This window comes from Hyperoodon ampullatus (assembly GCF_949752795.1).
Source record: "Hyperoodon ampullatus genome assembly, chromosome: 5".
In the NCBI taxonomy this organism is placed as follows: Eukaryota; Metazoa; Chordata; class Mammalia; order Artiodactyla; family Ziphiidae; genus Hyperoodon; species Hyperoodon ampullatus.
In genome coordinates this window covers 130,655,353-130,682,823 of record NC_136918.1, presented here as the reverse complement: position 1 = coordinate 130,682,823, position 27,471 = coordinate 130,655,353, and the positions used below count along the sequence as shown (strand labels likewise).

Sequence of the window (27,471 nt, the reverse complement as noted above, 5' to 3'; positions counted from 1 at the left end):
TATTTTCCTTATAAAGTATGTAATCAAGTCAAGAAAGTGATCAAGAATTAATTAGCTCCCCAAACTTACTGAATAAAACTTAATATTTCTAAAATCACATTTTCAAAATTAATTCCAGGAGCTAAAAAGAATTATACTTAAAAAAGCAATCACTAACCCCTGAGCAAAGGCACCATCTTATCATTTCAAGATTTTAACCTACTCAAACCAAAGCTTTTCAGAACATGCCCACCTCCTTTGAAAAGACCACTGAAATACCATGTCCTAGAAGCAGAGTGGATAATGAGAGCTACAGGGACAAACTCCAGTGCTCAAAGCCTAGCTCCATCACTACTGGATGACCTTGAACCAGGCACTGAACTTCTCTATACCCTAGTTTCATAATCTATGAAGTGAGAAAATGACTCACAGAATGGTTGTGAGGACTGAGTAAGGCAATGCTTACAAAATACTGAGAATAGTGCTTGACAAAAAATAAGAGCAACATAAATATTAGTTGTTATCACTGTTATTACTATTATTAATTATATCCACATCCCCCCAAATTACTTTACATCCTGGTAATTAACAAAAAATTTTAAATACAACAAATGTTCCCTGATGCTTACAAAATAAAAATACTTCCTAGATTCAAAAAGCAGTGTTAGGGGCCTCCCTGGTGGCGCAGTGGTTGGGAGTCCGCCTGCCGATGCAGGGGATGCGGGTTCGTGCCCCGGTCCGTCCGGGAGGATCCCATATGCCGCGGAGCGGCTGGACTCGTGGGCCATGGCCGCTGGGCCTGCGCGTCCGGAGCCTGTGCTCCGCGGCGGGAGAGGCCACAGCGGTGAGAGGCCCGCATACCGCAAAAAAAAAAAAAAAAAAGCAGTGTTAAATCACACTCAGAATTAACAGTAAGAGTGAGCTGCAACTGGGAATCGTTTGGGGGAGACACATTTTCCAGTACCTTATAGCTCTCCTGGTATAGGCTAGTACAATAGAACCCTTAAAGAACAATAACGCTGTAAACATCAAGCAAAGTAGAGCATTATGAAAAGGAGACTCATTTCTAATTCCCTTCATTCATTCTAATAATTAAAATATTCTGGTTGAAAAGGCTCGTGAAGAAAAAAAATATTTTAATATAATGGCCTCAACTAGTTTTCACTGCTCTAATAACTCTTAAGACATCAAATGACAAAGAAGTTAATGAAGATCAGATTATAAAATACACTGGTCAAAATATGCTAACTTGATGTTCTTCTGCTCTCATTCCATCCAATAAATAGCGAAGCAGCTCCTGGCTATCTTGCTGCTGATAGCCTTTAAATCGCACTGCTCTACAGAAAAAAGAAAAAGAAAAAGAAAGAAAAAAGAAAAACAATGGTGAGTCTACTAAAATGAAATTATTTTTTATAAAATCTCAGGATCATATCCCAAATTTTGGGGTGTTCTAGTTTCTCAAAAGTTTGTTTAGTCCAACAACATCCTTAGTAGATTTAATTTTCATACAAAGTACATATTTTTAATCCAAATGAAATAAACCATGCTTTAATATATCTACTGAATTAACTCTAAAGCTAATAATTTTTTCATATTATTTCCCAGCATCCTACTGATGCACTGAAAGCACAGTCAAAACAGATACTCACTTTTTACAGACCTGAGAAAAGAGTTCTCTAGGTGTCACGATTCCCTTTTTGGTCTCTTGCATCTCATTAAGAAACTGGCTCATGGCTAAAGTAAGAGGGCCTGGAGGCTCAAGGTTTATTTCTAAGGGTTCCTGAATATGGGAATAAAAATTACCTTCTTCAGTCAAATTTTGGAATCATTTATTTTATCAAAATGTAACTAGTCAACCTATATTCCTATGTTCCTGACAGAGCTGTCCCAATTAAATTCTCAAAATGTACATCAAAAGATGGAGAAGGCTTCTGGTCACAGACTTTGATAAAGAACTCAGTTCTACTGTTTTAGATTATCAGGAACTTACTACCTAGGAACTGAAGGAGCCAAAGCAAAATGTAAATAATAAAAATGGATAAGGTAAAATTCATTTGGCTCTATAGCATTTAAGTCACCTGAAAAGATGTTAAAAATAAGAATGCACGGCCTAGGGCTTCACAAACATCAACAGCATTCCCAAGAAGGAAGCCAAACACTCAGCATAGCAGTACATGGCATACACAGAGCAAATAAATGTAAAGGCCCCTTATAAATTTCCATTAGCCTGAAAATCCTTAACTTGGTAGGTAGCTTAAAACCAAATAAACAAAAGAGGTGAAAATGAGCATCAATTCTTAAAAATAATTTAAAATGCTGCTATTCAAAGAGGAAAAGTACTGAATAAAAGAAAATTTTAAAGTACGTACTGTTAATGCCAAATCAGGTGGTTCAATTTTTACAATTGTTCCAGACATTTTTACTTCTTTTAGTAGTTCTCTAAGCACGGGTGTTTGTGACAAATTCTGGAATGTAGGATGGAAAAGAAAGGGAAAATTATTTAAAGGCAAACCAATTCATTCAAATGTTTTTTAAGTGCCTATTCTACCAAAACAGAAAATCATTATCAACACTGTAACTTTTATTGCGACTGTCAAACAAAAAGTAATATCATGCTCTTCCCCCCACTCTAACTGGTTCATAAATACTTCAGTTCTGAGCTGCTTCATCACCTCAGAAGGTCATTCTCCCAGCCACCCAATATGAAGTAGCTACCCTACCACCACCACTACTTACCCTACGTGCAACTAGGCGGTTGTTTCTGTACTTGGCTCTCCTGTTTCCCCCACCCAAGTGAAAGTTCTTTGAGGGCAAGGGCCATGTTTGTTTTGAGCCCTATTGCACCCCAGTGCTTAGCACAGTGTTTTACTGTCATGCAAAGTAAACATCCCCTTGAGTTTTTTTTTTGAAAACACAGAAATAAACTACTTACAAGGGAAAAGCTCAAGACTACAAGTAGCAAATATGCAGAAACACCCTATGAGGAAAACACTAGATTTCCTTAAAGGGGGAAAAATTAATATTGGCACCTGCATAACTGCATTGAAGAAACATGTATTTCCCAAATTACTGAGTCCTTTCACAGTTATTTGGGAAGTAGAATTCATGGTAGGATTTTCTTTAGCCACGTTTTCCTTTTTTTCTCTCTCTTGTTCATTTTTACTGTCCTTTTCTAGTTTTTTATTTTCAAGTTCAATATTACCACTATCTTTTGCTGCTTTAAAAAAAAAAAAAGAAGAAGAAGAAAAGACTTATTAGCAAAATGTATAACACAGCCATACCAAATGCAAAGTTATACTGGGGACCAGAATTTGTGAATTTTACCTAATAACATGATTTGCCACCTGTTTGATTTTAAATGTTTTCTTACAAATATAAGTAAATTACCATCAAGAGAGAAAAACCAATAAACAAAATATTTAGAACCGATGTAAGCATTACTTTGACAAATGAAACCAAACAGTATATGTTTCAATATAAATCCCTTTTTAATGCACAAATGTTTTCTACAAATGAGCATATTTTACCCTGTGAAATCAGAGTATAAAGCAATCAAATAAAGAATGTGGACATGAAATAAATTTTTAAATGAAGTCTGAGGGTCAAAAACCAATCCTGAAGTTAGGAACAAGCAATTCTGCCTCCGCAAAAAATACCACAGTGACCATAAAAACCTAAACAAGCTTTTAAAGCAAATGATGAAAGTCAACCCAATTAATTTAATTATGTATGAAAGAAACCTGAGAAGTATCTGGCCTTTTGAAGGAGTTACAGGCACTTTACTTTCACATCATCCAAACAAATGTAACAAAATAAATTCATTATAAGGCAGGACTCCCTTAAGCCCTTGTGCCAGGGTATGGGAATAGGGTGTTACTGCCCATTACTTAGTGCAGACACTACATCACATTTGACTATATTATTTCTCAGATTCCCTTCTAATTCTAACTCCTTATAATTATCTATATTCTCACTGTTTTACATTCTTAACCAAAAATAGTTTGAAATCAATCATAATTAATGTTATTCAGCTATATGTAATGCTATGGCATGTTAAACTAAATATCAGCAGATTATATAAATCAACATTACAGTATATATTAAGAAACAAATGATTTTACCTGATTTTGGAGCTGTAATACCGGCTTGTTTTCTAACATAATCAACCACCTGACCCAATCGGTTTGAACTACAATACTGGACCTCATCATCACATAGGTAACACCTGTGTCCCAAAAGATCCCAGAGAAGACAAGTAACAAACTGACAACAACAAAAGGGCACTAATTTTAATTCATGGAACCCAAAGTGTGTAACCCTCAAATTATTCTACTAAAGAAACTGAAAATGAAAATTCTATGTTTTGAAGGAGACTATACATATTAACTCTGGTTTACTGTTAAATAAAGTTAGCCTGAATTATAGCTACATATAAATACTGTGAAAATACTCCAAACATTTTACTGAAATGGCTATTTATAACGTTAAAGTGAAAGTTTTTTCTAATATTTCAAATTACAGACCTACATCATCAAAATTAACAAATTTTACAACTGACAAATGTTCAGTGAACACTGCTATGTAAATGGTTTTTAAAGATGTAAAATTTTATTTTAATGAGGTTGAAAGAAACACCAGCCTGACATTTTCATGCAAATTCATTGCCAAAATTTACTATATTCTCAGTTTATCTGGAATTTGTTCTTAGTGTCCCAATTCTTAAACTAAAAACAATCTACCAAACACTTTGTAATATCACAAGAAAAAAAAACAAGTGTGAAAATTCCTGTCTTCTCCATGCTATAATTTTTGTGTTTGTACAATACTAAGCAACAGCTTCTCATAACATCACATTTTCTAGCCTTCTGAAATTTCAAATACTACAAAAGTTTTAACTTTCTTGCTCTTTAAACATTTCAAACACCTCTATTCTCCAACATTGCAAATGATTTCCAGCAAATGGGCACAGGAGTTGAAACTCACCATACACTCCAGTTGTCCAAACTAAGAACCAGACAATGAGGTTCAGATCTCGGTGTCATATAGTGCTTCAAGGCATGCTGCTCCTGAGAATTTCTGCCGCAGCCCTAGAGAATCATAATCATAAACCTCAAAGCCATAAAAATTCACCAGGAGAGAATTCATAATCTACAGTGAATAAGGAAGTGGGTCAAGAAATTCTGCCATTCTTATAATTTTGAAAATAAAACTTTAGACTCTAGAGAGTCCAGGTTTTGTTAAAACTTAAATATGAATAGGCAGCTGAGGACATTTAAGGAAGAAGGTATTTCTAAACCCAAGCACTAGAAGGACTCTTCCACTCCAACTTGTCCTTTCCAGTCCCAACTGAACCATGCTAATGTAGTCACTCACTAGTTCTAGTTTAGACTCCTTAACATCTTCCTAAGTATTTTCCTAACTTCCACTTTTCTTCAGATACATATTTTTTCACTTTAATATTCCTAAAACAAAGCTCTGTTCATATACTCAATTCAAAAGTGATGAATTGCTCTTAAGCTCCTACTCACCAAACCTGATACCCTCTGATCCCAATCCACCTTTTCAGGATTATCTCCCATAATCTCCTATTTGAATATCATCTACCAGCTAAAACCACAGCCCTTCCACAATACAATTTTGTTCACATTATTCCATTTGCCTTGAAATTCTTTACCGTTACTGCCACTGATCAAATCCCACCCAGTCTTCAGGATCTTGCTCAAAGGCCACTTCCTCTCAGAAGCCTGTGCTTATCCTTCAAGATGAGAAAACACTATATTCTTCCTCTAAACACACTCCTACAAAACATGGTATAAATTCCTGGTGGCATTCCTTATTTTCTACCTTATATTAAAGTTGTTAATGTTGATATCCTTCCTCCCCTGGAGTGTAAATCCTGAAGGCATGAAAAACAGAATTAACCTATTACCAAAAACCTAGCAAAGTGAAGGAGGTCAATAAGCATTAATTGAACAAGTAAATGGCAGATTTTACCTACATCTGCATAGGCATATTCATAAAAGAACACGACCATATTGTGTGTCTCCAGGTGATTAAATCACAGCTAAGAAATACATCTTCACTGTGTATCTATCTGAACCAGACTTCCAACTCTCTTGGATAGCACTACAATAAGTGGTCCTGTTTCTATTGTAGCTACTAAAAATATCCTTCAGAGGGGAAATATTTATCAATGGCTTCTAATCCTTTAACTATGATATCAAACCTACTGACTCAACTTATCCCACTCAACATTTAAATCTAAAATAAACTAATTAACATTTGATATTAATTTTGAAAATTATAACACCATTTGAGATTATTTGAAACTTAAACATGAAGAGTTATCTTAAGACAACAAGTGAGAATCCCTTGCTAACATGTGCAAAAGATAACTCTACTGGGATAAAAGTTAACAGTTAATACTGACATTGTCTTATCCTTAGGAATTAAAAAGATAGCAAAATAGATAAAATTTATAGTAAGAAATGTATTGTGGAAAATTTGAAGTAGTAAAATATATTCATCCTCATCATATGTATCAACAGGTTAAATGAAAACTTTTCAAATATAAATAAACAATAAATATGTTCTTTACTAGCATATAAAATTTTTTTAACTGTCTGACCACAATAAGGTACCACCTATCAGAATGTTTAAAAAACTGTGACAATACTAAATGCTGGCAAGGATGTGGAGAAAGTGGATCACACATGCTACTGGTAGGGATATAAAATGGTACAGCCATTCTGGAAAAGTTTGGGAGTTTCTTAAAAACTAAACATTTAAGGGGATTTCCCTGGTGGTCTGGTGGTTGGGACTCTGCACTTCCACTGCGGGGAGCACGGGTTCAGTCCCTGGTCTGGGAACTAGGATCACATGCCATGTGGGGCAGCCAAAAAAACCCAAAAAACTAAACATTTAATTATCATATTACCCAGCAATTGCACTCTTGGACATTGTCCCCAGAGAAATGCAATCTTAAGTTCACGCAAAAACGTGTACACAAATGTTCATAGCAGCTTTATTCATAATCACCAAAAAAGTGAGATAAGCCCCGATGTCCTTCAACAGGTGAACAGTTAAAGTGTGGTACGCCCATACCATGTAATACCACTCAGCAATAAAAAAGAACAAACTATTGATACACACAACTTGGGTAAACCCTCAGGTGATTAGGCTAAGTGAAAAAAGCCAATCCCAAAATGTTGTATATTACATGATTCCATTTATATAACATTTTTAAAATGACAAAATTTTAGAAATAGAGAACAGACTAGTGGTTGTGAGGGGCTGGGGGGAGGGATGGCAGTAGAGAAGTGAGTATGATTTTTAAAAGGCAGCACGAGGTCCATGTAATGTTGGAACTATTCAATACCTTGACTGTGGTGGTGGATACACGAAACTACATAGGTGACAAACTGTACAGAACTTAATACACACATACTCACATGCACAACACACATATACCCACACACGAACGAAGAGAAGTAAAACTGGGGAGACCTGATTAAGACTGATGGATTGTATCAATGTTAGTATCCTGGTTGTGATATTATACTATAGTTTTATAAAATGTTACCACTGCCCAGTAGTCCAGTTTCCTAACATATAAACTTACCACCACTAAGGTTGACTAAGAGGCTCTCCTGACCTCTGGTACCAAGGTAATACCTGTGAGCTGTTCTGCAACCCAGATACCACCCAACCCCAAGGTATTCATTCCCCCAGCAGCCAGAAATGTGGCCTGGTGACAGCTCACAGCTCAGTCTGTCCATCCCCAAGAATTAACCTCAGTGGAAGGAAGCTGCCTTGCCCAAGGTTAGTTCCCCTCCCCAGGGTCAGCCCATATCCAATGGCTGGTCTATGCACAAGTACAAAGGCCCGACCTCTTGCCTCAATTCAGGACCTCTCTGAAGGCCAGAGTTCACTGTGGGATCAGCTGAGGCCCCGAAGCACTGCCTCTTTGCTCTCCCTCTGCCTAAACTTGCTTCCCTCACTGTTTTCCTTGGGTGGTATCTGAGAACACCCCGCAATAAACCACCTACACACAAGTCTCACTCTCAGAATCTGTTCCCCAGGGAACATGACCTATGCCAGCTAGCATTCTGGTCACCCATACTGTACTTTTAGGTAATATCTTCTAAAATAAGTTCATACTTATATAAATTTCTAAGTTCATACTTAAATAATAAAATCCCACATCAATCAAAATCTAAGCATACCTGATGGCCACATTTAAGACACAGCCAAACTGAAGGATTTTCTTCTGTTTCTTCTTCAGATTTATCTTTTACTTTATTGTCTGTCTTACAATCTTGGCAAATGTTCCATTCCACATTCACTAAAGCCTTTTTCAAATTACCTTGTTCCAATCCTTTTCTAATGTGTCTGCACATAGGTTCTATTAAAACAAATAATAAAGGAGTACGTGAGGTAAAATATGTCTTTCTTCAGTTAATCTCAAAACTTACACGTGATTTGAACTTCAAAAATGAATTTATAAACAAATTTTTAGATAACCTGAAGTTAAATTTTTGTTTGATATTTGATTATAAGATGATTATGTAAGAAAGAGAAGTTATACAAATTTTGAAGTCCTAGGTATAACTATCACCACCCCAAATCACTTCAATTTATTTATCACATCTATTATTCTCTTTATTTTAAAAGGTTTGTAGAGAAGGTCCCTCATTCAGTCAACAATACAACTACCGCACACCCGGCACTGTGACAGATGCCAGGGAACCCAAAAAGTGACCAACTCACAGCTCTTTCTTTAAGCAGCACACATTCTGGCAGGAGAAGCAAATAAATAAATAAATGTACAAGAATCTCTGAAACATGCTATAGCAGCACGAGAAGGTTGAAGTCAACGAAAGTTTCAGAGGGGAGGTAATGTCTGTACAATCTTGGAAGATATTTACAGTAACAAAAACTCATATTAATTAAGCACTTAACTATGAGTGTGGCACTGTGCTACATTACCTCATTTAATCCACACAACCACCCCAGAAGGAAGACTCTACTATCCCCAACGACAGATGAGAAACCTCAAAGTTAGTGCCCAAGGTCACATAACTACTGAGCAGCTATGCCAGAATTTGGATTCAAGTCTTTCTTATTTCACACTCATTCTTTAAACTATGACCTCATGGAGTAAAGAACAATCCGAAAAGGCCACATCTCATGAACAAAGGGATGGCGGCGTAAAATGTAAAAGTGCATGCTGTCTCCTGAGAATGGCAGTCACGCATGTTTAAGAACGAGCAGCTGGACCTGAAACTGAAAACCCCCGCTGGGGCTAGATCACTAAAAGGCTTCGCAAGCCACTCTAAAGGGTTTCAGTTCTCTGAGGGCCCCTGGAGGTTTAGAAACTCATCAAGTGACACAACTAGCTTTATGTCCAATGAATATGCACCAAGAGAATATAAATGCAAGTGAGATCATGTGAAAAACTACTAAATCCCAGTAAGTCATCAAAAAAACACAGACTGAAAAAAGAAAATACTCTTTTTCAACTAGCAAATCAGGAAGATTTTTACAAATGATACTAACCTGTGTCAATAAAGGTTCAGAGAAATGGGCACTTTGTTACGCTGCAAGGGGGCCTGTAACTTAGTAAAACATTTCTGAAGGGCAATTTGGCAATAGATCCAAAAGAGCCTTGAACATATTTATACCATTTAATTCAGCAATTCTAATTCTAGGATCTGTACCAAGAAGAAGATAACCAGATGTGAACAGTTTTAGCTACAAAAATGTTTACTATGGCTCTATTCATAACACTGAAAAGTTAAAGATTTATCTACATTTGTAACAGTAGGGGATTACCTAAATAAATTATGAAATGTGCAACCATGGTCTTTTACATCAATGGAATAAACAGCACACCATTAAAAATGTTGTGCTGACTATTAAATGACATGTCTATACAAAGATTAAGTTAAAATGCAAATTACAGAATAATGTACACTTTGATCCCATTTTTACATATTAAAATAGATGTCCATTTAGGGATACAAACAGTACTTTAAAGATTTAGTTGGTGAAATATACCTAAAGATTCAGAAGAATCATCAATTGGAACAGTTTTTCCCTTTGTCCGTTTCTTTCCCATGTTGGCACTTTATGGATTACTTACTGACATAAAATAACAATCTAGAAAACAAGATAAAGTTAGCTTGACAAAAAAAAGTATGTTTTACAGTTCTCTCGGAGACAGTAACATAACTAAACCACATAATTTTGTGTGTCTATTAAGTTACAAAAACCATTCACATGTATCATCCAGTTTTCTAAGAACCCTGAAGTAGAGTATTACCTCTGTTTTTCATAGCCTAGGAAATTGATTCTTAGTTAAGGTTAAAAGGTTTTCAATAAATGTAAAGGTCAGGAGAGAACCTACACCTTTTTACACAGATCTTGAAAAGTCTCAGCCCCTTATATTATTAGGAATCAACTTCTCACTAGATAAATGTGGAATGGTGGTGGCACTTTGAAACAAGATAATTTCTCGTCCTTCAAAGCCATCTTTCTTAGCTCCTGCAGGGAATTCAATTTGATTGATACTTCTCAAAGAAAATTTAAAACAATTCTGAAAACAATCTCCTAGAGGGAGTTAGAAAATTCACAAAATAATTCAAAGCCAAATATAAAAAGTGACACACGGTTCTGCATTTTTCCACACCAAGATTTCCTATGGATGTTAGCTGAAAATCGATTACATCTGCATTCTCAACCATTTACATTATATTCTTGACAAAATCAGTTTGGACTACTATGATAAATCTAGTTCATATCAAATCACCTCTTTAGTCAACAACTAAAAATTAGAAAACATGAAAAATACTGAAAGTACATACAGGTCTACCTAATAGCAATTTTGAAAAGTATATTTTACATACATTAGAATAACTTAGTGTCAAAATCACTTAAATGACTAAAATAATTATTTTACCAGGGATGCTTATTAAAATTCTGATTGCATAAATGGAAAGTAGGACCTCGGACATACGTTTTTAAAACACTTCCCCATTAATTGATACTTAGCTGTCATCTTGCTCTGGCTTAGAGTATTAGAAGTATTCCTCTTTTAGCTCTTAATGGGTTAGGGTAACTAAAGGTAATTCCAAAAGGTTTGTATGAAGAATGGGTGGCAAATTAAATAACTGTTAACCTTTTCAAAGATAATATAAAACGTAACAAAGTTTCATGTTTACAAAATAAATGAATTAACTACTAACAAAAGAACACAACTATATGGGTATATATAAAATGAGGGTGTATTTTATGTAATTTTCTCACTCCAAGATAATATTTAACGTAATTTCTCTTATCTAGAATTGCAGATTTTAGGGGAAAAAAACAGCATCCAAGTTCTTGCCTCCAATCCAACTCCCTCTAATCTGTGCTGCATTCCAGTACCAGACGTATCTTCCAATGATGCCATTTTCTTCGTATCACCCTCTTGATTCAAAGTATTTAACAGTTTTTCAACTCCCCCCCTCCTATGCTGTGCACTCATGGTCCCTTAGAAATTGTCCCCACCGCTGTGGTAATCCTGACTCTCATTACTTCTCAACAAAGAACCACTAACGTTTGATCATATAGTGCTTATGACCTTCAAAGCCTTTTCATAAGTATTATCTCATTTGATTTTCACAAAACCCTTTAAATGGAGCATTTCGCTAAAGAAGGAAACTCAAGCAAAACGATGAAAGATCACAGGGTGGCACAGATGGAACTAAAACGCCGATATTTTGGTTCCAAGACAGAATCAAGCCAGTCTCTTCAGTATCCTCCACTCCAAAACACCCTGCCCCTACCTCTAAGCCTTTGATCTCCAGATAGGAGTTCTCTCCATCTATCCAAATCTTCCCAATTTCTCCAAGATTTCCATTTCAATGGAGCCTAAGGCAACCATTCTACTCTAAATGAACCACTCAACTCGACTTCCCCAGCTAGTGTGCACTATTCATCTTGTACCCTAATCAGATACATAAGTGGGCTGCTTCTTAAATCTTTAACCTGGACATGTGTTATTTCTCTATCTGGAATCTAAAGTTCTAGGAGCAAGAAATGGTTTTAGGCGTTACTTCTGAATCGCCTATAGCATTTAGCATAGTGTTAGTACATAGTAGGTCAAGAAATACTTCTTGTATTGAAATAGAAAAAGAGAATAGTACCTGAGGCATTACGGATGATTATAAGGTGCAAAGGTAGGTACATAAGAATGAAGCACACAAGTTCCAGTGAAAAAGAGAAAGGTAAAGAATGAAGAGATGTGCAGTAGTGAAGACAGCACTAGCAAATCTGGTTTGAGGACTGCAGTAGCCCAGACTCCAAAGTAAAACTTGAAAGACGAACTGTAATTGCCGCAGGCAGAGGACAGTAAGGGGGTTGCTTCAATAATGTGGAAAAGCTCCAATATTTTTTTTTAATTTATTTATTTTTATTTTTTGGCTGTGTTGGGTATTCGTTGCTGTGTGCGGGCTTTCTCTAGTTGCGGTGAGCGGGGACTACTTTCCGTGTGGTGCGCGGGCTTCTCATTGCAGTGGCTTCTCTCGTTGCGGAGCACGGGCTCTAGGAGCGCGGGCTTCAATAGTTGTGGCACGTGGGCTCGGTAGTTGTGGCTCGCGGGCTCTAGAGCGCAGGCTCAGTAGCTGTGGTGCACCGGCTTAGTTGCTCCGCGGCATGTGGGATCTTCCCGGACCAGGGCTCGAACCCACGTTCCCTGCATTGGCAGGCGGATTCTTAACCACTGTGCCACCAGGGAAGCCCCTCCAATAAGTTTTTGACAACTATAAAGGGCATCTAATGAGTCGTGAGAAGAGAGTACTGTGAGTACCATCAGCTATAAAACATCAATAAATCTATACAATTTTTCAGACGAGTCTTCAGATGAGCGTTACTTTTTGCAGGACTCCACACAAAATTTAAATCAGAGCTGGTTTTGCCGGCTCTCATATTATCCAGTTCCCTTCCCTCTCCGCCCTCCCAGTCTTCCCATGCCTGCTCGGTTCCATTAAAAATGCAAGCGTTTGGAAAACTTGGCAAGACTAGAACACGGCTTTCAAGTTTTGCGTAGATTTAATCCTACCCTGGGAGCACTGAATTGGTTAGGTGACAGATGCTGCCTATCCTACTAACCACCACACGGACGCGGCAGCAAATTCAGCCCCAACCCATAAGGTGCCCCTAGCCGGGCGGCGCTCGCCACACCTCCCTTTGCCTTCCAACTGCTCCGCACCCACTGGGGAACCTCGGGGTCCACCGGGTCGAGGAGGGCGCCAGCACCAACAACTCATTGGTCAGCTCCTGGAACGGACAGGACATGAGGCCAATGAGAACGCGGTACCGGGCCGAGGCCAGGGAACGTGCTTAAGGACGAGGGCCTTCAAGAGAAGAACGAAGTCGGGCAGGAAATTCGGACTCCCGGCGCGCAGGAAGTCGTGCGAGCGGTGACTGCGAGGCAGTGGGAGCAGAACTCACCCACGGCGACAGCGCCCATAACTGCATCCCTTAATGGGCCCTCGGGCTGGGCAGCCTGCTCCGTCTTCCTCCCGGTGACGAATTGAGAGCGACAGAGCGTAAGCCAGCGTGACCCCTAGAAAGCAACAACTTCCGCTACGCAGCATTATGGGACGTGGCTTTGGCCCCAGGGTCCGGCGGCACTGACGCCAGTTAATCAGCGCCTGCGCGGGGCTCACACCGGAAGTCCGAACGCGGCAGCCCCTGGAAGCTTGGCTGTCAATGAGTATTTCCCGCTCGCGTGTGACTATGGGGTTATTGAAATACTTCTAAAGTATGGGTACCTGGTGGTGGTCAGACTTTTGGAGTCTCCTGGATAGATACCTTACTCAAACACATCGCATCTCAAGGCTGGCTAAGGGTACATTTAAAGTTCATGCATTTTCCCCTAATTCTGTCCAGTCGACTTCTAAAGTTGAATATGTAAATAGTCTTGAACTAACCTTGCCGACACAGGGTAAAATTTACAAATATTTACTGTTTACTCGTTAGAAATAGGTAAGTGCTAAGCCCTCTGTAAAGTGAAATAAACATAGGCATCATCGCCCTGGACTATAGTCTTATGCAGAAGACACAATAATTGCTAGGAAAAAAAGATGCAGGTGCCAATAGAAAAGCAGGCAAGGGATATAAACAGGTAATTCACAATAAAAGAGCATGATATGAAGAAATATTCATCCTTATTAGTAATCTGATAAAACTACGTTAAGAAAGTGGCATCCTAGGGACTTCCCTGGTGGCGCAGTGGTTAACAAACCCCCTGCCAATACAGGGGACACGGGTTCGATCCCTGGTCTGGGAGGATCCCACATGCCGCGGAGCAACTAAGCCCGTGAGCCACAACTACTGAGCCTGCGCTCTAGAGCCTGCGAGCCACAACTACTGAAGCCCGCGTACCTAGAGCCCAGGCTCCACAACAAGAGAAGCCACCGCAATGAGAAGCCTACGCACTGAAACGAAAAGTAGCCCCTGCTTGTTGCAACTAGAGAAAGCCAGTGCGCAGCAAGAAGACCCAACACAGCCAAAAATAAATAAGTAAATAAATAAAAAGAAAGTGGCATCCTAATCTGTCCAATCGGCCAGAGTAACGATGGTTAAATTTGGGGGAAAACTGGCTCTCCTGCTCTTTACTGCTGATATAATTTAAGTTTTCATCATTCAGCATATAGGCTTTTTTTTTTTTTTTCTATCCTGAAACAGGCATAGGGCCACTGTACCACCTGCTTCCTCTTCCTAGAATGCTGTTCCCTTTTGATCTTATTTTAATTTTGTTCACACTTTAAAAGTCACTTCCTCACAAAGAAATTGGCTGCGCAATCTAGGAAACATAGCTACCCGATCACTCACATCACCTTATTTTACTTCTCCACCCAGCAATTATCACTATCTGGTATTTTTCTTTCATAGTTACCTACATTTACCTCCTCCCCCAGCCTATCCCCTTGCCTCCATAGATAAACAGAAACAAGCAGATATAACCTCTTTGAGAAATGGGACATCTTTGTCTTGTTCATGGCTGTATCTCTAGTACCTGGAAGTGTTTGGAACACAGTGCTTAATAAATACTTAATGAAGAAATATAGTCATGAGAAATGCTTGTACAAGAATGTTCATAGCAGCCTTATTCATAATAGTTAAAAAACTGCGAAGAGCCCACATCTCCATCAAAAGAGGAATGGAAGAACTGTGGTATAGTCACAGTGGACTGGAGGAGGAGCTGATGATGGAAACATGACATCTACTCAAGAATGAGGAAGAAGGTGGTCTTTTCCCCCTCCCCACTTTTCCTTTGATTATAAAAATGTAACCCACGAAGTACTCGGGGCAGCACAACGCTCGCCTGCCCGCCTGTAAGCCTCACAAGCGTCCTATTCTAATAAGTCACTTCTTATCCATCACTTTGCCTCTGGCTGAATTCTTTCTGCCCTGAGACATAAAGGAGCAGAGCTCCTGGGAGCGCCCCCCACCCCCCCAAAAAAAACTCCACCTATAAGTTTTAGTACCTGATATCAATGGGTATCAGTTTACAAACCTTATTTATGAGATTTCTACAATGAATATGTAACATAAAGGAAAAAGTGCATTGTGTATATTTAGTTCGTGAAGAAAAACATTTTTAATTACTCTCGTGTTGGAGTCGCGTTCAAACGGTCTTTTTATTAGCCGGGACAAATTTCTGTGCATGCACAGGGTCCTTCCTAAGGTCGCCAAGGCCAGCATCCACGCTCACCTGTTCCTATTGCCTTGCTACTCAGCGTCCTTCAGGGACCAGGAGGATCGTTACTGCTTGGGAAGCCCTTAGGAATGCAGAAAGTGGGACCCCACCACTACCTACCGAATCCCGAGCTGCATTATACCAAGATCCCCGAAAGATTCCGCTGCAAGTTCAAATTTGAGGAGCGTTATTTTAATGGACCATTTCCTGACTCTGGAAACTTGCCGGCTATGCTTCTCACTGACAGTGGCAGCAGCTGGGAAACGCCAATCCAGTACAACAAAAACTCCGCGACCGAGAAGAAGGAAGCTGGGCCCAGGAATCCCACTGGTCTCTGCTCGGGCTTCCGGGAAGACCGGGCCTGCGAGTGCGCATGCGCCAGCCCCGGAGGACTCGGTCTCACTCTCCCAGGCTGCCGGGCCAGAGCGGTTCGTAGACTTCCGGTTGCCTAGCCCTAGAATTCCGAGGCTCCCTCCGGATGAGAATTGAGCTGTCCGTACAGCCAGGAAACTCGGGGTTGCAGCACCGAAGGGGTCCATGGCTTGAGGTGAGTCCCTGTCCACTGGTGCTCAGCGGGACTCGGGGGCTCCCTCGCTGCAGCGACCCCTTCCACGTCCCGGGAACTACCTGCTGGCACCGCCTTCCCACGACCTTCTCACCGCTCATTGGTTAGAGCTGGCTTCGGGGTTTCCTGGCCCCGCCCACCCCTTTACCCTCCCCCTCCACACCCCCCCACCCTCCCCCTTCCCCTCACCCCCACCCCCGGCCTGGTCAGTCGTTAGGGGCGAGGCCGCTTGCGTGTCTGGCTTCGGTAGTGGCCCTGGCAACTTTCTGAGACGGTAAGGACTCGGGCAGCGCGACGCGCTCCGCCCTTAAAAAGAAAAAAACTTAGGGGGGGAAAAAGGATTCCGGTCAGGAAACTCAAGGTTCATTCCGCGTTCTTACAACATTCATTAAAATCTCGCGTCAGAAAATTCTCATGAGGGTGTTTCTGGGACTGAAATCTCATCTACGAAAATAATTTGACAAATCACTTACTTGTGACATCACTCCCGTAGTTGTCAACCCGTAGGTCTATTAGTTCCAAACTTCGCTGGTTCCGTTTCATCTTCCAGACCTCCAAACTCAATGAGGCCTCCTCCCAAATTCACTCACTCCCTGACTGAGTAAACAAACGTGCCTTTAAATAAATGTCGATTACTCCCCAAATTATATCTTCAGCCGGATCTCATAATTGTACATCTAACTGCCTGCCTGACATCTCTGCTTAATAGGTGTCCTGATAGGCACTTCATTACCTAGTATGTCTAAAACCAAACTTCATATTTCCATCATCTTCCCCATCTAAGTAAATGGCAGATCCATTCTTCCAGTTTCTTAAAGCCTTGGAGTTATTCTTACATATCACGTATAATTCATCAATAATCCTATTGGTTCTATACAAATTCTATGTCCAGAACATGAACAGTTGCTTACCACCTCCATCGCCATACCTTAATCCAAGCCACCATCACCTCTCCTCCTATCATTGTGGTGCCTACCTGGTCACCCTGCTTCCATCGTTGTTCCCCTACCCTCTTCCCAGCAGTGAGTGTGGGCCTCTTCATAAGTAAGTCAAACCCCTCCAGTGGCCTTCCATATCAGTCAGGATAAAATCCCAAATCCTAGCCATCCCTATGAGTTCCAACATGAGCTGCCTCATATTTCCTTTCTAACCTTGTGTCCTAAAACCCTGCCCCTGGCTCATTCGGCTCCAGCCGCCTGGTGTAGCACCATCCTGCTTCATGGACTTTGGACATGCTGTTCCTTTTGCCTGGAAAACTTTTTGCCCAGTTAAACACATGGCTTGCTTCTTCAGTGCCTTCAGTTCTCTTCCCTGCAGTCACCTTAGCAGAGAGTCTGTCCCTGACCACCCCGTGTAAAATTCAACCACCCACCCTGCAACTTGAGCCTTATCTTCTTTATCTTCTTCATAACCGTTATTCACTGGACATACGTATATGTGTGGGTTTTGTTGTCATGGTCTTCTCCCACTAGATTAAATCTCTGAGCGGAGTTTTTTTGTTACGTTTGTCCATTGTTATAGTCTTAGTGCTTGGCACACAGTAGGTGCTCAAGAAACATTTGTTGGGGCTTCCCTGGTGGTGCAGTGGTTGAGAATCTGCCTGCTAATGCAGGAGACACGGATTCGAGCCCTGGTCTGGGAGGACCCCACATGCCGCGGAGCAACTGGGCCCGTGAGACATGGCCGCTGAGCCTGTGCGTCCGGAGCCCGTGCTCCGCAACAGGAGAGGCCACAACAGTGAGAGGCCCGCATACCACAAAAATAAATAAATAAATATATATATATATATACACACATATATATATATATATATATACACACACACACACACACACAAAGTCACTAGAGAGTAAAGCAAACATATTTAAAGGAGGGAGGCATGTGCAGTTCTAACTGTAGAGAAGAGCAAATATGATTAGGTCTGGAAAAAATGTTTGGGGGTCAGATAGGTTTGGGATACTATGCATACTAAACCTTCTTGTTAGAAATTCATGGTGCATATTGGCATCTAACAATAAAGACTCTGAGAAATCACACACAAAAAGTGTGCTGTATAATTTATTGTCCTAGACTTCTCTGGTGATCCAGTGGCTAAGACTCCATGCTTCCAATGCAGGGGGCACGGGTTCAATCCCTGGTTGGGGAAGTTCCACATGCAGCGAGGTATGGCCAAAAAAAAAAAAGAAGAAGAGTTTATTGTACAAATGGGGTCACTTTTGTCTAGGATAAATACTAAACCAGTCAGGACAAGAAGATGACCCATGGTCACCCTAAAGAAACCTATTGAGCTTTGTGTCATTCAGCATTTCAAGAATTTATTTAAGCACACAATGCTTTATGAATTTTTTTTTTCCCAGCATGGCATTGACACCCTGGTAAGGTGTTTTAAGGACATGATTTGAAAACCACTGGGATTGGGAATGATTAGGTGGTGTTGGCATTGGTTTATATTCTGATCTGTGGAGACTGCCTATCGTATACAAGACGTTATTTTCATATTTTCCTGATTCATGTCCAGTTAATCCTAATGAAGTCAACACCCCACCACATTAATCATTCCCATAATCTTTGGTGTGTTTTTGACAGGACCCATTGCAGCTACTGACCTGACACCTCTGTGTAGTTTGCATTTCTTTTTAAGTGGAAGAACTTTTTTTGCTCTTTAAAAGTACCATAGAGTGAACTAGCTAAATTGTTGGCCAAATACCATTTTCTGATGTTAAAGAAATGACCCAACTATATTGGATGAAATAAAGAAGACTTGAATAAATAGAGAGACATGTTCTTAGAGGGCTTATAGTGGATCATGCAAGGCACCCTTTGGGAAGTGGATCCGCTCTCAATACGCTGGCATTTTGTGATACTGTGTCTTTGAAACTAACAGCCAGATGGTGAACTGGGATAAATTCACTCTGTTACTGACCACTGTCCTTGGCCTCCTTAATCAATAGAAATTGATAAGAGGCCAGGCAAGAAATTCAGGCAAGGCTTTATTGGAACCCCTGCTACAGCAGGAGGGAGTGAAAACAAGTAACAAGTTCCCTTGCTCACTCCGGGGGCAGAGGGAGCTGCTTCCTTATATGGGGTGAGGATAGGGGTGGGTCCAGGGGTCGGGGTGGTCTGCCTACCCCATTGGTGGTGCTATGTGGGTTTTTGGTCTTTTTGTATGTTGTTCATAATTTGCCCCAGTTGCACCTGCATGTAGTCATTTTTAGTCCCTTATAGTTTCTTTGTATTTTTTTGCTCGAGGAGACATTTGTCCACGTGCAAGTACTGCAGCAAAAGGTCCCAGGTCCCAGCCTGTCTCAACTCTATTGGGTAGCTGTCAGGGTCGTCAGCCAGTATGCCTTTCCCCCCGGGAACCTAACACACCTCCACCCCATTCTCCCAGACCACAACACTGTTGCCCAATCACCGATTATGTGAACTTTTCCCTGATAGATAGTTGGCACCCTCTTGCTTGTCTCAGTATACTTCTGTCAGACATTGCATATAATCAGTATAATGACAATGTGGAGTGTGAATTGATGGTTGATGGAGAGATTAGAGGCTGAGGCCAGGTAAGAGGAGTCATGGTTCTGGAAGGAAATAGATACACACTCAACTTTGAAACTTTGAATAGTCTGTTTAATAAAGGGGCTATTTACAGAGGTATGGCCAGGATTAAAGGAACCATGACTATCCCTAGGCTGAAAGTTCTGCTGGAGCTAAAGAAGAAGGGCTGCCTGCAGAAGCTTGGTCATAGAGGGTCACAGCCATTGTCAGAATACCACCAAAGCAGGGAAGGAGTAGTGAGGAAATACCCTAGCCTCTTTCTCCTCCCATCCTCCCACTTCCTGCCAGAGCATTGGCTGAACCCAACCACAAGGAAGGCAGAAGACTTGGGTGCTATAGGCTATAGAGGTCAGCTGTCCAGAGTCCAGGGCAGGGAAAAGAAGGACCAAGAATGGATTTAGAGGATAATCAGAAAGTAACCAGCACAAGAAGAAATATTCCAAATGATGAGTCCCTGAATTAGACCTTGGTAGTTGGGCTTGTGAAGAAGGGACAGGTTCAGGCCTATGCTGTTTTTCTTGTGCTTTCCTGCCTTGCACACCTGTTCTCTCTCCCCACTATGCCTCCTCCTCCCTTGTCTAAGTCTTACCCTTCCTTCAAGGCTCAACTCATATCCTGCTGCCTTCCTCAAATCTTTCCTGATGACCTATTTCATTGATTATGCTCGTATCTTAATCCTTGTGATAATACCTATACTGGTCATTAAACACTTGGCCTTTTTACCTTCATTGTTCTATATTTTATTAGATATAAGGCCTGGTCTTCGAACTAAATAGAAAGTTCCAAGAAGGAGTGCAGGATGAAGCTCTACCTACAGTAGCTGCTCGATAAACCTTTACCAAAGATTAAAAGGAATTCCATGAAGACACCACTAGCTGAAATAATGGTGTTTGATTTCACAGAGTAAATTCTCATTGAGAAGGTAAGCCATGTTTGCCTCTGCAACAGTGGGATTGAGCTCTTCTTTTCCATTCGGAAGAGTAACCCTTATTTTTTTTCTGGTGAATTTAGAAGTACTATATGCTAATCATAAAACGTCAAACAATATAGAAGCACACAAATTAAAAAGTGAAAATCCTTCTCTTCTTCCCTCTACCCACATTAGCCAACTGTTAATAGTTTGGTGAATTTTCTTTGTGATTTTTTTTCAAGTATGTGTGATGGTATAAGAATGAATAGTAATATCATTATTTGTTGATTAAGATTATTTATATTGCTCTACAATCTACTATTTTAGGTAACCATATAAAATGAACATCAATGTTAATATCCATTTTTTAAATTGTCTCATAATATTCTACTGTTTGAGTATACAGGCATCCCTCATTTTATTGCACTTGGCAGATACTGTGATTTTTACAAATTGAAGGTTTGTGGCAACCGTTGAGCACATCTATTGGTGCCATTTTTCCAACAGCATTTGCCCATTTTGTGTCTCTCTGTCATCTTTAGGTTGGTATCCAGAAATCCAAGGGTACCAACCGGAAAAAAAAAAAGAAAAATTTAAGCCCTAACAAAAACCTTTTCTATCTAATAAGGTATCAAGAAAAATACAGTCTAGCAAGACAGAAAACATTTAAATAATAAATACTATATACCAGGCAAATCCCATGAAAACACTGTGGCCTCTCCCCTACTAACACCAGCAAAGGGAGCCTAGATTCCATCTTCACTGAGCTGTAATAAGCACCTAATGCCCACCCCTTGTCAGAAAGGTGCCAAAAATGTTTGAGTTGGGACCCAGGACTTTCCTCCCTGCTAGGCAGTAACAAGGACTGCACTACAGTGTCAGTGTCAGCCCCATGTCAGGTCCATGTCAGACCACATGAAGAGTTTGTACATCTGCGTGATGCAGCAATAACAAGGGATCCTCTTTTATCCTTCTGAGGTGTTGTCAGAGAGGTCTAGTGGAAAGTCAGAGCTCTCGACACCACCTACCATTAACAAAGCCACCCCTAACCCTGGTGTTAGTGGAGGCCACCTGGGGAGCAATAATGAGGCACTCCTATCACTCCCAGCCAGGGAGGTATCCTCAGAGGCCTACAGTGGCACTAGAACTCGCATCCTCACCCAGCAGTAATGAAGAACTCTCTCCACTCCCCCACTTACCTTAGATGTCAATAAAAGCTGAGTAGGGAACCTGGATTTGTATCACACTTGGTAGTAATGAAGCAGCACCCACCTCTTCCCCTCCTGAAGCATTATCAGATAAAGCATGCTAAAATGGAAGATTTAAATAATACCCAGAGTCTCTTAATACCCCAAATGTCCAAGTTTCAATCAGAATCACTCATCATACCAAGGACAATGACAATCTCAAACTAAATGAAAAAAGAAAATCAATAGATGCCAATACCAGCATGACAGAGACGGGAGAATTATCTGACAAAGATTTTAAAACCCCTATCATAAAAATTTTCAACAGGCAATTACAAACACACTTGAAGCAAATGAAAAAAATAGAGTCTCAGTAGAGAAACAGAAGATATAAAGAAGAACTAAAAAGAAATGTTAGAAATGAAAAATATAACAACCAAAATTAAAAACACAGTAGATAGAATCAACACCAGAAGGAAAGGAGCAAAGGAAAGAATCAGCAAACTGGAAGTTACAACAAAAATTACCCAATCTGAATAACAGAGAGAAAATAGACCAAAAATAAATAGAGTTTTAGGGACATGTGAGACTATAACAAAAGATCTGACATTCATGTCATCCCAGAAGGAGAGGAGAAAGAGGACAGAACTGAAAATGTACTTGAAGAAATAATAGCTGAAAATTCCCCAGATTTGTCAAAAGGTATAAACAGATTCAAGAGACCAGATTAATGTCAAGCAAGATGAACCCAAAGAAATCCACATCAAGACACATCATAGTCAAACTTCCAAAAACTAAAAGAAAAATGTCTTGAAAGCAGCAAGAGCAAAATGAACCTTGGGCTTCCCTGGTGGCGTGGTGGTTGGGAGTCTGCCTGCTGATGCAGGGGCGCGGGTTCGTGCCCCGGTCTGGGAGGGTCCCACGTGCCGCGGAGCGGCTGGGCCCGTGGGCCGTGGCCACTGGGCCTGCGTGTCCGGAGCCTGTGCTCCGCAACGCGAGAGGTCACGACGGTGAGAGGCCCGCGTACCGCAAAAAAAAAAAAAAAAAAAAAAAAAAATGAACCTTAGCTATAAGGGTAAGCAATTCAAATAAGAGAGCATTTTTCATCAGAAGCTATGGAGACCAGAAGGAAGAGGCATAATACTGTTCAAATGCTGAAAGTAAAGAACTATCATCCCAGAATACTTATATCCAGTGAAAATATGCTTCAGGAATGAAGGAGAAATAAAGACATTCTATGATAAAGGAAAACTAAGAGAATTTGTAAGACTTACCCTAAAATAATGGCTAAAGTAAGTTTTCTAAACAGAAAAGAAACAATAAAGGAATTATGGAGGAAATATCATGACTGAACAAAAATATGAGTGAATAAAATGGATTTTCCTTGAGTTTTCTACATCATATTTGATGGCTGAATCAAAAATTATTACACTGTTCTAAATATATGTAGAAGAAAAATTTAAGATCACTATATTATTAGCAGAGGAAGGTAAAAGTAAAAGTGACATAAGATTTCTGTATTTTACTGACACTGGTAAAATATGATACCAGTAGACTGTTATAATTTGTATATACGTATGTGTGTAATTATATATATATAATGTTATGTATATATATAATTTAGAGTAACCACTAAAAATGCTATAAAAAGAAATATACGCAAAAACATTATAGATTAACCAAAATGGAATTGCAAAATATTTTCAAAAAGGCAGGAAAAAAACCCCAAAGAAATGGAAAACAAATAGAAAACAAAATGGTTGACTTAAGACCTAACATATTAATATTGCATTAAATGTAAATGTCTAAATACTATAATTAAAAGATAGAGATTGCCCCCCCCACACACACACACACAGTTATCTCATCCAAAATGTCAATGGTGCCAATATTAAGAGATGCTGAACTAGAGTCTAATTAAAGTCTAGACTCTAGACTTTCAACAAATTCATGTTTTCTACTGCATACACACTGCTGCTTTCCAAGGTAGCTGGTGTTGACAGTACTGAGCCTTTCTGAAGTTCTGCAGCTCCCTTCCCCACCTGACCAGGCAGTTAACAGAGGGAAGAAAGCTGAAATCTGTTAGTTATAACTCATTCACCCCTTTCCATCTTCCAGAATAGCCTTTATCTATTATTTCCTCTCCCTTTGTATTTAAGAATCTGTTCCTTTAATCTAGTTTAAATGGGGAAAAAAGAGAGAAAGAGAAATAAATACATGTGCTTAGCCTTCGTATTTTATTAGAAAGCCCCACACTTTTTCTTGCAAATGAAATTAAAATCAATTTATCAAATTCTAAAAAATTTTTTTAAATCATATTTTGATTAGCAGATTGGTAACCTTTATAACCTTGGAGTGGGGAAGACTTTCCTAACAAAGATTCAAAGTCCAGAATCTGTAAAAGAAAAGGCTGGTAAGTTTGCCTCCTTAAAAATAAAAATTCATGAATGGCACACACAGACACAAAACACCATAAAAAACTATGTATTAAGAATTTTTTAAAGGAGGGGACTGTGTAAAAATTTTAAACTTCCATGTAGCAACTTTCTGGAAGGCAACTTGGCAATATCTACCAAAATTTTTAAATGCTGTACCAGCCAGCCACCTCTACAAACTGATTCTTGAATATACAGTATTCACAGTTCAACATGCACACATATATATATATATATATATATATATATATATATATATATATATATAAACTACTATTATAGAAGTGTTCATAATAGAAAAAATCTGGAAGCAACCCAAGTGCCCATCAGTAGATAACAAACGCAATAAATTATGACATATCTACATGATTCAGTATAACAGTCCACTAGACCACTAGAAAGAATGAGATAAAACAATATGTGCTGACAGTGAATAGATCTCCAAAATATATTTGGGGGGAAGAGGGATAGGAAGTAAGGAAAAAAGATGTGTATATATGATCCCCTTAGATACATTTTAATTATATATTTAATTCTCTACATTTATTTACACATTATACCAACATGTGTTTTCCATATATGTATAATGGCTAAAATGTTTTCTGTTTCTGAAACACCTAAAACTCTGCCTTGGATTGGGGACTTGGATAGATAGGGGAAGCAGTCACCAGCAGCAAACTGTATCTTCATTTTTTAACCTTTCTCTGCCATTTGAATTTTATAATCTTGTACTTTTTTTTAAATGTTAACATGGGTTACTTGAGCTGTGGGATTATTAGCCTTTATTTTCCCTTTTTTCACATTCTTCTACTTTTTAAAAAAATGAAAGAATATTAAGTTAAGAAGGAAAAATTACCCATCCACATAACTAACTCTTACTTATTCTTTTCATTCTAACTTTCCAAGGTAACCAGTCAGAGCCTCTGTCCTTGTTATATCATTGATATGGCGTTTGACTACATAATTAGTTTACTTCAATGTAATTGCTCATTGTGGCAGCTCAAGATGCCACATCAACTATCTAGAAACAGAGGAATTTGGTGCCTGCTTATTATTAGAGTTTTATGGCTCTCATTGGCTTGTCCTGTTATTTGGGTCCTTAGCATATTACATCTGAAAGTAGAATAACCAGAAGGTATTCTGATTAAATTTCATATTTTATGAAGAAATCAAATTTTCAATAAGTATCCATATTCAGTAAGTACCCATATTGAGTTCTCCCAAGATTGTATAATACTTGTAAATGTCTCTATTATCCTATCTTCCTAGAACCCTACCGATATCCAAAAATGATTGAGATTGAACAGGCAGAGGCCCAGCTCTCTGAGTTAGACCTGCTAGCCAGTATGTTCCCCGGTGTGAATGAGCTCATAGTGAATGACCAGCTGGCTTTAGCAGAACTAAAAGATTGTGTTGAAAAGAGGACAATGGAAGGACGATCTTCAAAAGTTTACTTTACTATCACTATGAACCTGGACATATCTGAGGAAGCAGTGGTAATTCAATTTTACTTTTGAAAGCATGTTTCATGTTTACTTTTGAAACATGTCTCAACTTAAAACAGCACTTACGGCATTTTTTTCCTCTCTTTTTCTTTTTTTTTATCAGGTGATGTTTTCTCTGGCCTGTGTTCTTCCCTTTAAATACCCTGCAGTTCTGCCTGAAATTACTGTCAGGTATGTTACAGAAACTGGCCAACTCTAGAGGTCAAAACTAATCTGAGAATAAAAGCAATTCTCAAGTTTGTTTTCTGTTCCAAGAAAATTGATTTAGTTTTTTAATCCCGTGTCTTTTCCATCAGATCAGTATTATTAAGTAGATCCCAGCAGGCTCAGCTGAATACAGATCTGACCACATACCTACAAAAGAATTGTCTCGGAGATGTCTGTATATTGAATGCCACAGAGTGGGTTAGAGAACACGCTTCTGGCTATGTCAGCAAAGACAACACACCCTCCCCTGCTCCAGGAAGTACAGTCCAGCCAGTTGACCTCATCCTCACAAGACTCTGGATCTACAGCCATCACATCTACAACAAATGCAAAAGAAAGAACATTCTAGAGTGGGCAAAGGAGCTTTCCCTATCTGGGTTTAGCATGCCTGGGAAACCTGGTGTTGTTTGTGTGGAAGGCCCACAAAGTGCCTGTGAAGAATTCTGGTCAAGGTTGGCTTTCACAACTTTTGTATGCCTTGCCAATAGTTTTAGTACTAAACATGACACTAGAGATGTGGAAATCAGTATGTATGGGGACTCAGTCTAAAACAGCACTCACACATGATCGGCATCACTCCCTTCGCCTGATACAGGGCACAAAGATGTTCTGTAGATAGATGTTATATCGAGCCCCTGCCCAAGATGGTGTCTACTGTCCCCTCCATGTCTATGGATCTGATTCTTCCCTCATGTTAGTGATGCTGTAAATTGTGTGAACCCTGTGAAACAAGGGGGTTTCTAATCTTCTCATTTCTGAGAAGTCCCTTTGGGAGGTCGAGATTCAGCAATTTCCACATTTCTAAAATGCTAATAATACGAGGCAGTAATAATGGAAATAAGTGAGTTTGGGGGTGGGATTATAACCAGAATCATATTTGATTAAAATAAAATCCATGTGAGATAAAAATAGATATCTTTACTTCTAGGAAAAGGCACTGAGAAATCTGTTTCATAACTTCTATTTTCAGTGCTTTAGAATACACAACACATTTTCAAAATTTCTACTCTGAAAATTTCTTTCAGACTCAGAAAATTAAGCTGGAAGAGAATTTTAATTCGCCATCGAGAAGACATTGCTTTTGATGGTACAAATGAGGAAATGGAAAGACAAAGAAAATTTTCAGTTTTTGAAGAAAAAGTATTCAGTGTTAATGGAGCCAGAGGAAACCACATGGACTTTGGTCAACTGTATCAGTTTTTAAATGCCAAAGGATGCGGGGATGTTTTCCAGATGCTCTTTGGTGTGGAAGGACAAGGAGCAGAAGAGTAGTTGAAAGTGTTTTGCTACTGTTGGTCTTTTGACTTTCTCCCCGACTCTTTCTTGAAAGATTAAGTAATTTCCCTTTAGTCCCATTCTAAAATGTTAAGGGGAAAAAAA

General features: G+C 39.5%; 2 protein-coding genes across 2 annotated transcripts in view; one reads left to right on the top strand and one right to left on the bottom strand.

The window, feature by feature from the left end:
• USP16 (ubiquitin specific peptidase 16) overlaps positions 1–13,546 on the bottom strand; it is a 27,326-nt gene extending 13,780 nt beyond the window's left edge. Inside the window, exons 1-9 of the mRNA XM_079704676.1 lie at positions 13,474–13,546; positions 10,039–10,140; positions 8,205–8,383; positions 4,963–5,066; positions 4,101–4,204; positions 3,009–3,196; positions 2,349–2,444; positions 1,629–1,759; positions 1,229–1,316 (exon numbers count right to left, since the gene is read on the bottom strand). Of these exons, the coding sequence (XP_079560802.1) occupies positions 1,229–1,316; positions 1,629–1,759; positions 2,349–2,444; positions 3,009–3,196; positions 4,101–4,204; positions 4,963–5,066; positions 8,205–8,383; positions 10,039–10,099 (951 nt within the window). The 5' untranslated portion in view covers positions 10,100–10,140; positions 13,474–13,546. The remainder of the gene's footprint in view (positions 1–1,228; positions 1,317–1,628; positions 1,760–2,348; positions 2,445–3,008; positions 3,197–4,100; positions 4,205–4,962; positions 5,067–8,204; positions 8,384–10,038; positions 10,141–13,473) is intronic.
• Positions 1,264–27,471, top strand: RWDD2B (RWD domain containing 2B). The gene is made up of 5 exons (XM_079704677.1): positions 1,264–1,362; positions 25,649–25,875; positions 25,988–26,055; positions 26,181–26,543; positions 27,117–27,471. The coding sequence occupies exons 2-5, from the start codon at positions 25,669–25,671 to the stop codon at positions 27,361–27,363; spliced, it is 885 nt and encodes a 294-aa protein (XP_079560803.1). The 5' UTR covers positions 1,264–1,362; positions 25,649–25,668; the 3' UTR covers positions 27,364–27,471.

Bases quoted from the DNA above. Each gene is read 5' to 3' on its own strand.
- RWDD2B (XM_079704677.1), top strand. From the start codon at position 25,669: ATGATTGAGATTGAACAGGCAGAGGCCCAGCTCTCTGAGTTAGACCTG. The intron at 25,876-25,987 runs GTAATTCAATTT...TTTTTTTATCAG, and splicing joins ACATATCTGAGGAAGCAGTG to GTGATGTTTTCTCTGGCCTG. The intron at 26,544-27,116 runs GTTGGCTTTCAC...AATTTCTTTCAG, and splicing joins TGTGAAGAATTCTGGTCAAG to ACTCAGAAAATTAAGCTGGA.